General features: G+C 39.6%; 2 protein-coding genes across 5 annotated transcripts in view; both read right to left on the bottom strand.

The window, feature by feature from the left end:
- LOC118762002 (zinc finger protein 239-like) lies at positions 1-11781 on the bottom strand. 2 transcript variants are annotated; one of them, XM_036500218.1, is made up of 3 exons: positions 11504-11781; positions 880-2014; positions 1-795 (listed from the first exon to the last, which is right to left on the bottom strand). In XM_036500218.1, the coding sequence occupies exons 2-3, from the start codon at positions 1431-1433 to the stop codon at positions 654-656; spliced, it is 696 nt and encodes a 231-aa protein (XP_036356111.1). In that variant the 5' UTR covers positions 1434-2014; positions 11504-11781; the 3' UTR covers positions 1-653. The 2 variants fall into 2 exon arrangements, with proteins under 2 accessions (XP_036356111.1, XP_036356110.1); XM_036500217.1 differs by lacking the exon at positions 11504-11781 and adding an exon at positions 4417-4623.
- LOC115232018 (zinc finger protein 850-like) overlaps positions 9996-12174 on the bottom strand; it is a 33317-nt gene continuing 31138 nt past the window's right edge. For all 3 annotated transcript variants that reach the window (XM_036500202.1, XM_036500203.1, XM_029801887.2), the window contains one exon: positions 9996-11044. In XM_036500202.1, the coding sequence (XP_036356095.1) occupies positions 9997-11044 (1048 nt within the window). In that variant the 3' untranslated portion in view covers position 9996. The remainder of the gene's footprint in view (positions 11045-12174) is intronic.

Here is a 12174-nt window from a genome sequence, read left to right as displayed (position 1 = left end):
TGCTCCAGCATGGCCGCAGTCAAATGACTGAAACAAGTAAAAGAGTAAAAGAGTATACATTAATACATACATACATGCACACACACACACACACACACACATAACAATCAGCCTAGTTTGTTGTGTATTGTTGGTCTTCAAATTTGACAATCCTCAATGTTTATTGCACACACTTGCTTTGTGTATTGTTTTTGTTTTCACTTATCCTCTCCTTTCTCTCTGTCTCTTTCACTCTCTCTCTCTCTCTCTCTCTCTCTCTCTCTCTGTCTCCCCACCTCTCTCTCTCTCTTGATCATGAGTATGATTATCGCTGTGTGATTATAGTTAAATCCACAAAAGCTAATACATAGTTTAGAAGGGAAATGCTGTTATAAAATTTTGATGCTGTCATCATCATCATCATCATCATCATCATCATCATCATTGTTTAACATCTGTTTTCCATGCTGGCATGGGTTGGACAGTTCGACTGGGGTCTGAGGAGCCAGGAGGCTGCTCCAGGCCCTAATCTGATCTAGCAGTGTCTCTACAGCATGATGCCCCTCCTAAACACCAACCACTCTGAGAGTGTAGTAGGTGCTTTTTACATGCCACCGGCACAGGGGCGAGAGGGGCTGGCATTGAATGCATACTGAACTTTAGCAGTGACACAGTCAAACTTTTGTATGGATAGATATATGTGTAGTTAAGTTACATTTTTGAGCAAATGATTTACCACAGATAGCACAGTGAAATGGTTTCTCTCCTGTATGAATACGTTTGTGTTTAGTTAAGTTAGGACTTTGAGAGAATGATTTACTACATACATCACAGTGATAAGGTTTCTCCCCTGTGTGAGTACGCTTGTGTTTAGTTAAAACACTATTTTCTGAGAATGATTTACCACAGATATCACAGTGAAATGGTTTCTCTCCTGTATGCATACGTATGTGTTTAGTTAAGTCACTATTTCCAGAGAATAATTTACTACAGATAACACAGTGATATGGCTTCTTCCCTGTATGAATACGTTTGTGGTTAATTAAAACACTGTTTTGAGAGAATGATTTACCACAGATATCACAGTGAAATGATTTCTCTCCGGTATGAATAGGTTTGTGTGAAGTTAAGTCACTGCTTCGACAGAAAGATTTACCACAGATATCACACTGATATGGTTTCTCTCCTGAATGAATGCGCTTGTGTCTACTTAAGTTAGCATTTTCAGAGAATGCTTTATCACAGATATCGCAATGATATGGTTTCTCTCCTGTATGAATACGTTTGTGTATAGTCAATACACTGCTTCGAGAGAAAGATTTACCACAGACCTCACAGTGAAACGGTCTCTCTCCTGTATGAATACGTATGTGTCTAGTTAAGTCAATATCTCTTGAGAATAATTTACCACAAATTTCACAGTGATATGATGTCTTGCATAACTTTTTCGACATCTCTTCAAAGAACACAAAAACCCAATCCACTGCTGTCAACTGTGATCTTCACTGATACCTAAAGATGCTGCAAACACCTTTAAAAATATGTTTAATTAGAATGCCAAAGCACCAGGTAATGAGATGGAGAAATGTTGCTATGAATCTCAGGTGAGAGCAGATATTTCATAGCAATCCAACCATTGAAGTTTCTCACAGTATTAAATTTTTCCTTTATCTTTCTTCTCTGACCAAATCATATAATTTCCTTTTTCTTGTTCTTTTGTAATAATTTATTCCTCAGAAATATTTCTACTGCTATCAACTGTGATCATTATCAATATCTAAAGATGCTGCAAACCCCTTTAGAAATATATTCAAGTTTAATTAGAATGCAAAAGCAACAGGTAAGGAGATGGAGATATGTTGCTATGAATTGTTGCTCAGAGCAAATATTTCACAGTAATTCAATCCTGGATTTATAGCAGTTGGGTTATTATATTCGTTCGTTAAGACATTTTCCTTTAGTCTTTAAGACATGATAGATATTCCAGATGTATCCAATGTACAAAAGATGTTTTGTGCCAATGTCATCTGTGAATCTGAAATAATAAAGAAACAGTATTTAGATAGAGAGGAGAGATCAAAAGAGAAATGTTACAACATTTGTTTATTAATTAACAAATGACATCATATAACATTGGGTGAAATGTAAAAATTTGTAAACTATAGATACAGCTTCAAATTGTGTGTATCCATGCATGCCTATATGTATATCTATTCTTTTACTCTTTTACTTGTTTCAGTCATTTGACTGCGGCCATGCTGGAGCACCGCCTTTAGTCGAGCAAATCGACCCCGTGACTTTTTCTTTGAGATGAAGAGACCATATTATGGCTTTCACCGTGGCTTATTGTTAACCCATGTTTCTCAACACATACAGCTCTTTAACGCTTCATATGGCGGCCATAAAGATACTTTGATGTGTATATTCTGTAAAAAAAAGCACGATCTGATCGTGACCGTTTGCCAGCCTCATCTGGCACCTGTGCAGGTGGCACATAAAAAGCACCCACTACACTCATGGCGAGGTTGGCGTTAGGAAGGGCATCCAGCTGTAGAAACACTGCCAGATCAGACTGGAGCCTGGCGCAGCCCCTGGCTTCCCAGACCCCAGATGAACCTATTTCTTTATTACCCACAAGGGGCTGAACATAGAGGGGACAAACATGGACAGACATAGGTATTAAGTCGATTACATCGACCCCAGTGCATAACTGGTACTTAATTTATCGACCCCGAAAGGATGAAAGGCAAAGTCGACCTCAGCGGAATTTGAACTCACAACGTAACAGTAGACGAAATACCGCTAAGCATTTCGCCCGACGTGCTAACGATTCTGCAAGCTCGCCGCCTTATGAACTGTCCAGACCCCAGATGAACCGTCCAACCCATGCTAGCATGGAAAATGGACGTTAAACGATGATGATGAACTATAGTTCATTACAATTATTACAAAATATACATACAGAAATATCTTAAAGACAAAAATTAAAACTAACATAGGCACAGGAGCAGTTGTGTGGTAAGTAGCTTGCTTGCCAACAACATGGTCCCGGGTTCAGTCCCACTGCGTTGCACCTAGGGCAAATATCTTCTACTATAGCCTCAGGCTGACCAAAGCTTTGAGAGTGGATTTGGTTGACAGAAACTGAAAGGAGCCCATCATATGTATATATATATATATATACAGTTGCAGCCAAAATGTTCAGAACGGCATTGTTTTCGTCAGAAAAGTAGGTATAAGTTTTTATCAAAATTGTTTTATATTCTATAATTTTCACAGACAATAAATACAATATTAATTGTTATTGTCTGAGATTTGGGTGTAATTTGAGAGGATAATACAAAAGTTATGGATGATTTAGTGCAAAATGATCAGAACGGTTGAAAAAATAACAAAATAATCAAAAATGACAGTGAATACTGGAATTATTTAATATTTAATGTGAAGTCCTTTAGCTTCAATCACACTTTGACTTCTTCGACTGCATGAGGAAATTAAATTTTCAACCTCGGCGGAATTTGAACTCAGAACATAACGGCAGGCGAAAAACCTATTTCTTTATTACCCACAAGGGGCTAAACACAGAGGGGACAAACAAGGACAGACATAGGTATTAAGTCGATTACATCGACCCCAGTGCGTAATTGGTACTTAATTTATCGACCCCGAAAGGATGAAAGGAACAGTCGACCTCGGCGGAATTCGAACTCACAACGTAACGCAGGCGAAATACCGCAAAGCATTTCGCCCGGCGTGCTAACGTTTCTGCTAGCTCACAGCGTTACTTTACCTTATATATCACACGTAATAGTGGAGCGGAGGCGCAATGGCCCAGTGGTTAGGGCAGCGGACTCGCGGTTTCGATTCCCAGACCGGGCGTTGTGAGTGTTTATTAAGCGAAAACACCTAAAGCTCCACGAGGCTCCGGCAGGGGGTGGTGACGATCCCTGCTGTACTCTTTCACCACAACTTTCTCTCACTCTTACTTCCTGTTTCTGTTGTACCTGTATTTCAAAAGAGCCGGCCTTGTCACTCTCTGTGTCACGCTGAATATCCCCGAGAACTACGTTAAGGGTACACGTGTCTGTGGAGTGCTCAGCCACTTACACGTTAATTTCACGAGCAGGCTGTTCCGTTGATTCGGATCAACCGGAACCTTCGTCGTCGTAACCGACGGAGTGCCTCCACAAATAGTGGAGCGTGTCGTTTCGAAAATAACAGATCAATATTTCAGTTTGGAAGTATTTTCCTGTCGGCCCATGGTCAGCCAAAACGACGACTTTTACAGGAGCAAATCTCTTCCTTCCAATGTTGATACGTGTTTTCCCTTGCATAGAATTACTGAATTGTCGAAAGGGTTCCACGTAATAACAATTCTATTATTCACAAACGTAATTACAGATTTATTATTATTCAGGTAAATCTTCGTCGACTTACCGTTGTTTGTCCCCGTTTCTCAGCAGTGAACCAGTGCGTCGACCAAACTGCAAAACGGGTTTCTCTCTCGTCCTTAGATTAGGATTTCCAAACCTTTCTTTCCAATTCCAAAAATTCTGCGACATCCACTTTCGTTTGGCTTCTTATTCTTCAGACATCAATTCGTATCTCGTCATTGCATGTCTTCAATTACTTTTTCCCCACCTCAAATATATTTGTGTATTTAGTAGCGTATCTCATTTACTCTTTGCTTAAATATATATTAAATATATCTTTATTGTTTTAATAAGTTTTTCCTAGTGAGATAACGATTCACAAAGGGAAACGTTGATTTAATACTGACAAATATGAATTGATGTCTAAAAACTTCTTTCGTTTTGTCCGAATTATTTCATTTGTTATAATTCATTATAATTCACCGGGATTTTACCAAAGCTAGGAGAAGCAATGGTGATCCTTCGGTATACGTACACACGTGACTTTGTTTACGCCTATCTGAAGATAGGCGTTTTGTGAATGTAATAACTTCTGATAAGGACTATTAACTTCTGTCTCCGGTATAATTCAAAAGAGGGAACAAAATATCAGCAACACCGCCTGTGCAACGTCTTATATATATAATGAAATTATTGTATCCAGTGCTCAGGTGCACCACAACTTGTCAGAAAGTGCATATAAAGTACATGCAGTAATGTAGAAATGTCTGGAAAGCGAACAATGTATGAGTCAGATACATGCTTGTGTGTGTATGGAGGGGAGAAAGATCAAGTGTAGTGTTGGCGAATCTCAGGAAGCATGGAAGTTTTGAAGGATGCAGTGCTCCGACAACTAACAACTGATGCCGGCAGTTTGTTCCATACTTCAGCAACTCTTAATGTGAAAAAACGTTTCCTGAAGTTATGGGAGCTGTGCTGTTTTCTGACTTTGTAAATATGTCCACGGGAGTTTGAAAAGGTGCTCAGAGTTACTGTTTGTGCGATGGTTGATAATTTTATGGGTGTCTGCCAAGTCAGCTGCCAGACGTCGGAGTTTCAATGTGTCTTGAAACTGTGATTCATGGATATTCGGAAGAAGATACTGTTATATTATACGCCAATAAAGAAAGAGAAGAAGCAAAATTGATTTGGTTAACATCATCTTGATTTAATTTAATCATGTCATAATTATATTCTGATTATCTTGTGTTGAGGTGAACGTTAATGTTTGTGGATAAGACAGGTCAAGCTGTTCCTAAGACTAGCTTAATGATAACTAAGCTCTTTTACTAAATTCTTTGTTATATTTAAAATTAATTGAAAGAAACACAGAGCATCTCAGCAGAAATATGGTAACAAAAGGGTTAAAATATATAATAGAGAAACAATTCTTAACCCTTTTGATACCAACCCGGCGGAAACCACCTCTGGCTCTGAGTACAAATGTCTTGTTTTCATAAGTTTTGAATTAAAATCTTCCACCAAACCTTAGTTACAAATTGTGTTCCTAACACTAGCTTAATGATAACTAAGCTCTTTTACTAAATTCTTTGTTATATTTAAAGTAATTGAAAGAAATACAGAGGATCTCAAAATAAATACAGTAACGAAAGGGTTAGAGATGTTCTTTCAGATAACATGAAATATTGAACTTCAAATAGAATAAAGTAAAATATAGCTATGAATAAAAGGTGCGTCGATGATGAATTTTGATTGAAGGGATGGGGCCTCAAAAAGTTGCAGAGAGCCTCTAAAAGTCATGTGGCGGAGCTGGCGTTACCTTATATAATCTTCCACCAAACCTTAGTTACAACTTATGTTCCCAACACTAGCTGAATGCTGATCATCATCATCATTTAGCATCCGCTTTCCATGCTAGCATGGGTTAGATGGTTCAACTGGGGTCTGGGAAGCCAGAAGGCTGCACCAGACTCCAGTCTGATCTGGCAATGTTTCTACGGCTGGATGCCCTTCCTAACGCCAACCACTCCGTGAGTGTAGTGGGTGATTTTTACGTGCCAGACGGGGCTAGCAAACGGCCACGGACAGATGGTGCTTTTTACATGCCACCAGCACGGGGGGCCAAGAGAGGCTGGCAACGGCCACGATCGGATGGTGCTTTTTACATGCCACCGGCACGGAAGCCAGTCGGGGCGGCACTGGCAACGACTTACTAAATTCTTAGTTATCTTCAAAGCTAATTGAAAAAAAAAAACAAAACATCTCAACAGAAATATGGTAAACAAAAGGGTTAAACGAGAGGAGGTTTGTAAACAACCACATGAAAATTCAAACAGAATGGTGAAACATGTTGTTTCAATATAATAAATATTCAGCAGAATTCTGCTTTAAGTACCCTTTATACCCCCCCCACACACACACACACAATCATTTAACACTGGTTGTCCATACTGGCAGGTGTTGGATAATTTGACCAAGGCTGGAAGGCTGCACCAGACCCCAGTCTCATTTGGCATGGTTTCTACAGCTGGATGCCCTTCCTAATGCCAACCACTCCAAGAGTGTAATGGGTGCTTCTACATGCCACTGGCACAGGGGCCATTTGTATGACACCAGTATCTGCTACGACTGGCTTAATTGCTCTTCTTCTCAAGCACATGGGAATTCATGATTATGAAAGGTGATTTAGCTGTTGTTTTAAGCACATCTCACGACCACCTGATACTTTCCCCATTTCTTTGTCACTCTGACCTGTATGGATGCTACTCAAAATTTTTTCTCCCCAAAGCACCATCCGATTGTGGCCGTGCAAGCCTCGCCTGGCCCCCGTAAAATGCACCAATCCAATCGTGGCCGTTTGCCAGCCACATCTGGCACCTGTGCCGGTGACACACAAAAAGCATCCACTACACTCACGGAGTGGTTGGCGTTAGGAAGGGCATCCAGCCGTAGAAACTCTGCCAGATCAGACTGGGCCTGGTGCAGCCTTCTGGCTTCCCAGACCCCAGTTAAACCGTCCAACCCATGCTAGCATGGAAAACGGACGTTAAACGATGATGATGATGATGATGATGATGATGGTACAACTAAGCATGATCCACTGCTGGGATTTAAGCAAAAATTTCAGACTCTCCATATTTTAATCTCTCATTTAAAACAAATTAGTGAAAAAGAATGGAACTCATAGGGAAAAAGGTTTAAAAAATTAAAAAAAAACTTTTTTTATAATCATATTTATTCGTGTAGAAGATAAATTCACAAAAACTTTGTGAAGATTACAAAAATAGAAAAAGCTATGAAGTGTTATATGGGGTTCTGATTACAAATATCTTGGGTCATACATATCATCATCTGGAAAAGATTTTCTAACTAGAAAGGGTATGGCCTGGTCAGCCTGTAATGACATGCATAAGATCTGGTCATCAAATCTAAGTAGAGACTTCAAACTTGAAATCTTCAAAGCCACAGTTGAACCAATTCTACTATATGGCTCAGAAACCTGGACGTTATCAAAGAAGCTTGAGAGGCGGTTGGATGGAACCTACACTCGCCTCCTTATCAGAGCTCAAAATCTTTCGTGGAAGCACCATCCAACCAAAATGCAAATATATGGGAAACTACCACCTGTGTCATCTCTTGTGAAAGGTAAGAGAGTCCAGTTTGCTGGACATTGTTGTAGAGCTGAAAAAGAGGTAATTTCTACTCTTCTCCTCTGGAAGCCATCTACTCTCAATACCAGAGGGCGCACACTCTCCTACCCTGATGTAATCTCCAGGGATACAGGCATCTAGCAACAGGACCTCCGTAATGCCATGATGGACCTTGAAGTCTGGCGTAGCATGGTAAATTCCATTGTCTCGACCACGGTCGAACAATGATGATGATGATGATCTTGGGGTACTTAAACCAAAATTCGGCCAAATGTTCTTCAATGTGTACAGATTGGTGGATAATTTTAGAATTGTAGGAGAACGATTCCTCATATTTCAGTTACAAGACTCTCCTTCGGTGTGTATTTGTTTGTGCATTTCTAAGAGACTGTAAGTGTTTCTTTACTACCCACAAGGGGCTAAACATAGAGGGGACAAACAAGGACAGACAAAGGGATTAAGTCGATTATATCGACCCCAGTGCGTAACAGGTACTTAATTTATCGACCCCGGAAGGATGAAAGGCAAAGTCGACCTCGGCTGAATTTGAACTCAGAACGTAACGACAGACGAAATACGTATTTCTTTACTACCCACAAGTGGCTAAACATAGAGGGGACAAACAAGGACAGGCAAAGGGATTAAGTCGATTATATCGACCCCGGTGCGTAACTGGTACTTAATTTATCAACCCCGAAAGGATGAAAGGCAAAGTCGACCTTGGCGGAATTTGAACTCAGAACGTAACGGCAGACGAAATACGACTACGCATTTCGCCCAGTGTTCTAACGATTCTGCCAGCTAGCCCTTTTTTTTTCTAAGAGACTGTAAGTGATGAATGCCTTCTTACATCAGCTCTGTCTGCTGGAGATTGCTATAATTGCAGTGAGAGAGAGGGGGGAGGGGGCGGGGTTGAGTTATATTTTCATTGGGATCTTTTGGAAGGGCTGAGCTGCTAACAATGAAGTTCTCGCCATCATTGGCAGCTCGCCTTACCGAGGTGTCAAGAGATGCCCACGAGGGTCCTTCGCTTTTCCAACATCTTCGTGTTGCCATTACCCACGATAATATCGCAAGGGTATTCGCTTGCTTCAGTAGGTTCCATTGGACCTTGTGTTGTGCAACCAACCGAGACCCTTGGTGTTCAATTGATTTTTTTTTTCCCTTTTTCTTATTTTGTTCCTCTGCTTCTAGCAGTCAACAGAAGATGACGTTAACCACCTACAGAATGGATAACAGAGCTGCAAATAATCCTTATATAACAACTACTAAATGAAGTTGTGCCTTACAGTGTAACAACGAAAATAAAAGGCTTTATCAAATAATAGTATTTGTCCTCTTCTCATTTTGATGCTTATGATATATGCGCAGGAGTGGCTGTGTGGTAAGTAGCTTGCTAACCAGCCACATGGTTCCGGGTTCAGTCCCACTGCATGGCATCTTGGGCAAGTGTCTTCTGTTAGAGCCCCAGGCCGACCAATGCCTTGTGAGTGGATTTGGTAGACGGAAGCTGAAAGAAGCCTGTCGTATACATGTATGTATATATATATATATATATATATATATGTATGTATGTTTGTGTGTCTGTGTTTGTCCACCTATCATTGCTTGACAACCGATGCTGGTGTGTTCACGTCCTCCGTAACTTAGCGGTTCGGCAAAAGGAGACCGATAGAATAAGTCTCGGGGGTCGATTTGCTCGACTAAAGGCAGTGCTCCAGCATGGCCGCAGTCAAATGACTGAAACAAGTAAAACAGTAAAAGAGATATGTATCATAATTATGAACGCCTCGTGATTCTTGACAAAAGTTTCAACAGCAAAAGCAGTATTTAACATAAAAGTCCCATGACACGTCTTACATCTGCTTCCATTTTTCCAAATTGGATAAACAAATATGTATACACCAACACAACATGTACACACATGTAGTGTATGTATACACAAAGCTAAACAGAAATAAATTTCTTTTTTTTCTTCCCTAGTCTTACACATTTCACAAGGAAAGTTTTTCTCTTGCGTGTATTTGTTTGTGTTTTGTTAAACTACTGTTGGAGACAAAAGATTTCTGGCATATCTCACAGTGAAATGGTTTTTCTCCAGTATGGCTTCGTTTGTGAATTACAAGACAAGATTTATCAGAGAATGATTTACCACATGTCTCACAATGGAAGGGTTTCTCTCCAGTGTGACTACGAGTATGGATAGCAAGATGGGAATTCTGAGTGAAAGATCTTCCACAGATTTTGCAGTGGAAGGCTTTTTCTCCTGTATGAATACGTTTGTGATTAAGAAGGCTTGGATTATTAATGAAAGGTCTTCCACATATTTCACAAGGAAACCGCTTTTCCCCAGTGTGTACCATTTTGTGTTTTGTTAAAATACTGTTTGAAACGAATGATTTCCCGCATGTATCACAGCAATACGGTTTTTCTCCAGTGTGGCTACGTTTGTGAACTACAAGACTAGAATGGTCACAGAATGATTTACCACAAATTTCACAGTGAAAAGGTTTTTCTCCGGTATGGCTACGTGTGTGGATAACAAGACGAGAATTCTGAGCGAAAGATTTTCCGCATATGTCACAATGGAAGGATTTTTCGCCAGTGTGACTACGTTTGTGACTAACAAGATGTGAATTCTGATTAAAAGATTTACCACAGATTTCACAGTGAAATTGTTTCTTTCCAGAGTGTATTATATTGTGCTTTGTTAAACTTCCATGAGAAACAAATGATTTCTCGCAGATTTTACAATGAAACGGTTTCTCTCCCGTGTGGCTACGTTTGTGAACTACAACACTGGAATTATCAGAAAAGGATTTACCACATATGTCACAACTAAAGGGTTTTTCTCCAGTGTGGCTACGAATGTGCTTCACCCGATGACCATTCTGAGAGAAAGATTTCCCACAAATTTCACAGTGGAAGGCTTTTTCTCCCGTGTGACTGCGTATGTGGTTGACAAGATGACCGTTCTGAGCAAAAGATTTCCCACAGGATTCGCAATGGAACGCTTTTTCCCCACTATGTATTTTTTTGTGAACTAAAAGATTCGAATTCTGAGTAAAAGATTTCCCACAGATCTCACAACGGAATGGTTTCTCTCCAGTATGAATTCTTCTGTGACTTATTAAATAACAGTTTGAGGCAAAATATTTCCCACATATTTCACAATGAAACGGTTTTTCCTTCCTGTGTATTTCTTTGTGTGTGACGACTTCATCTTCTGAAGAGAATGTCTTTCTACAAATCTCACAGCGATATTCAGGAATATTTTTCTCTACATTCTCATCTCCATCTGTCTCTCGATCTGTATCTGTATCGTTCAAAACAATTGTGTCCAAGTGATCAACGTTCTCCATATTATTTCTTGAGGAATTCTTAAAAAGTAGACAAACGTCCGTGCGTTAATCTATTGTGGTTCAATTTCTTGTCTTAGATATCACAGTCCTCCGTTTACAAGTGTGGAACAGATGCAATGTAGATGTATTTCCTACTCACCAGTAGAATGTTTGGTATAAAGTCCAAATGAAAAGTAAGGAAGGCTGAGGTAAGTTCGTTGATTGATTTGTTGTTGATTAAAAGCCATTTCCTCTTTCCTGTAAAACAGGGAACGACCAATTAACGAAGGCTGTGATCAAATATAGTTCGCCCAATTTTATACACAAACATTAATGTTCTCCTTATCGCGAGATAATTACTACATCGCGTCTTAATAAAATTAGGCTCAACTAATTAGAGACACAGTGGGCGGTGTCATTGATAATTTTTCCTTGTTTTGAATTACACCGGTGACGTATATTAAAAGTTCCCAACATAATTTAATACATTTAAAACATCTTACCACGAAGATAGATGGAAATGTGTGTGTGAAAAAGAGAGGGAGAACGAGAACATGTATGCTTGTGTTTCTTGAACAGTCTGTAAGATAGACCGCGTGTGTGTGTGTGTGTGTGCATTTTTGTATGGTTAAACGTTTATCTATCAACATATTTTATGGTTAGTGTCTTTGCCTTTGTCAACAGATTGCGTGTAAAGATCTTTACATCAAGGAATTTTATGATCCAAAATTTCCACAAATACCTTTCAGATATAGATTACGATTGTATCGGAATTTCTGTCAAAAAAAAAAAAAGAACTATATTACGTCAGAAACTTTTAAAGTACATCAC

The sequence above is a fragment of the Octopus sinensis genome, unplaced genomic scaffold, assembly GCF_006345805.1.
Source record: "Octopus sinensis unplaced genomic scaffold, ASM634580v1 Contig19113, whole genome shotgun sequence".
NCBI classification, from domain to species: Eukaryota; Metazoa; Mollusca; class Cephalopoda; order Octopoda; family Octopodidae; genus Octopus; species Octopus sinensis.
This window is presented reverse-complemented; position numbering and strand designations above follow the sequence as displayed.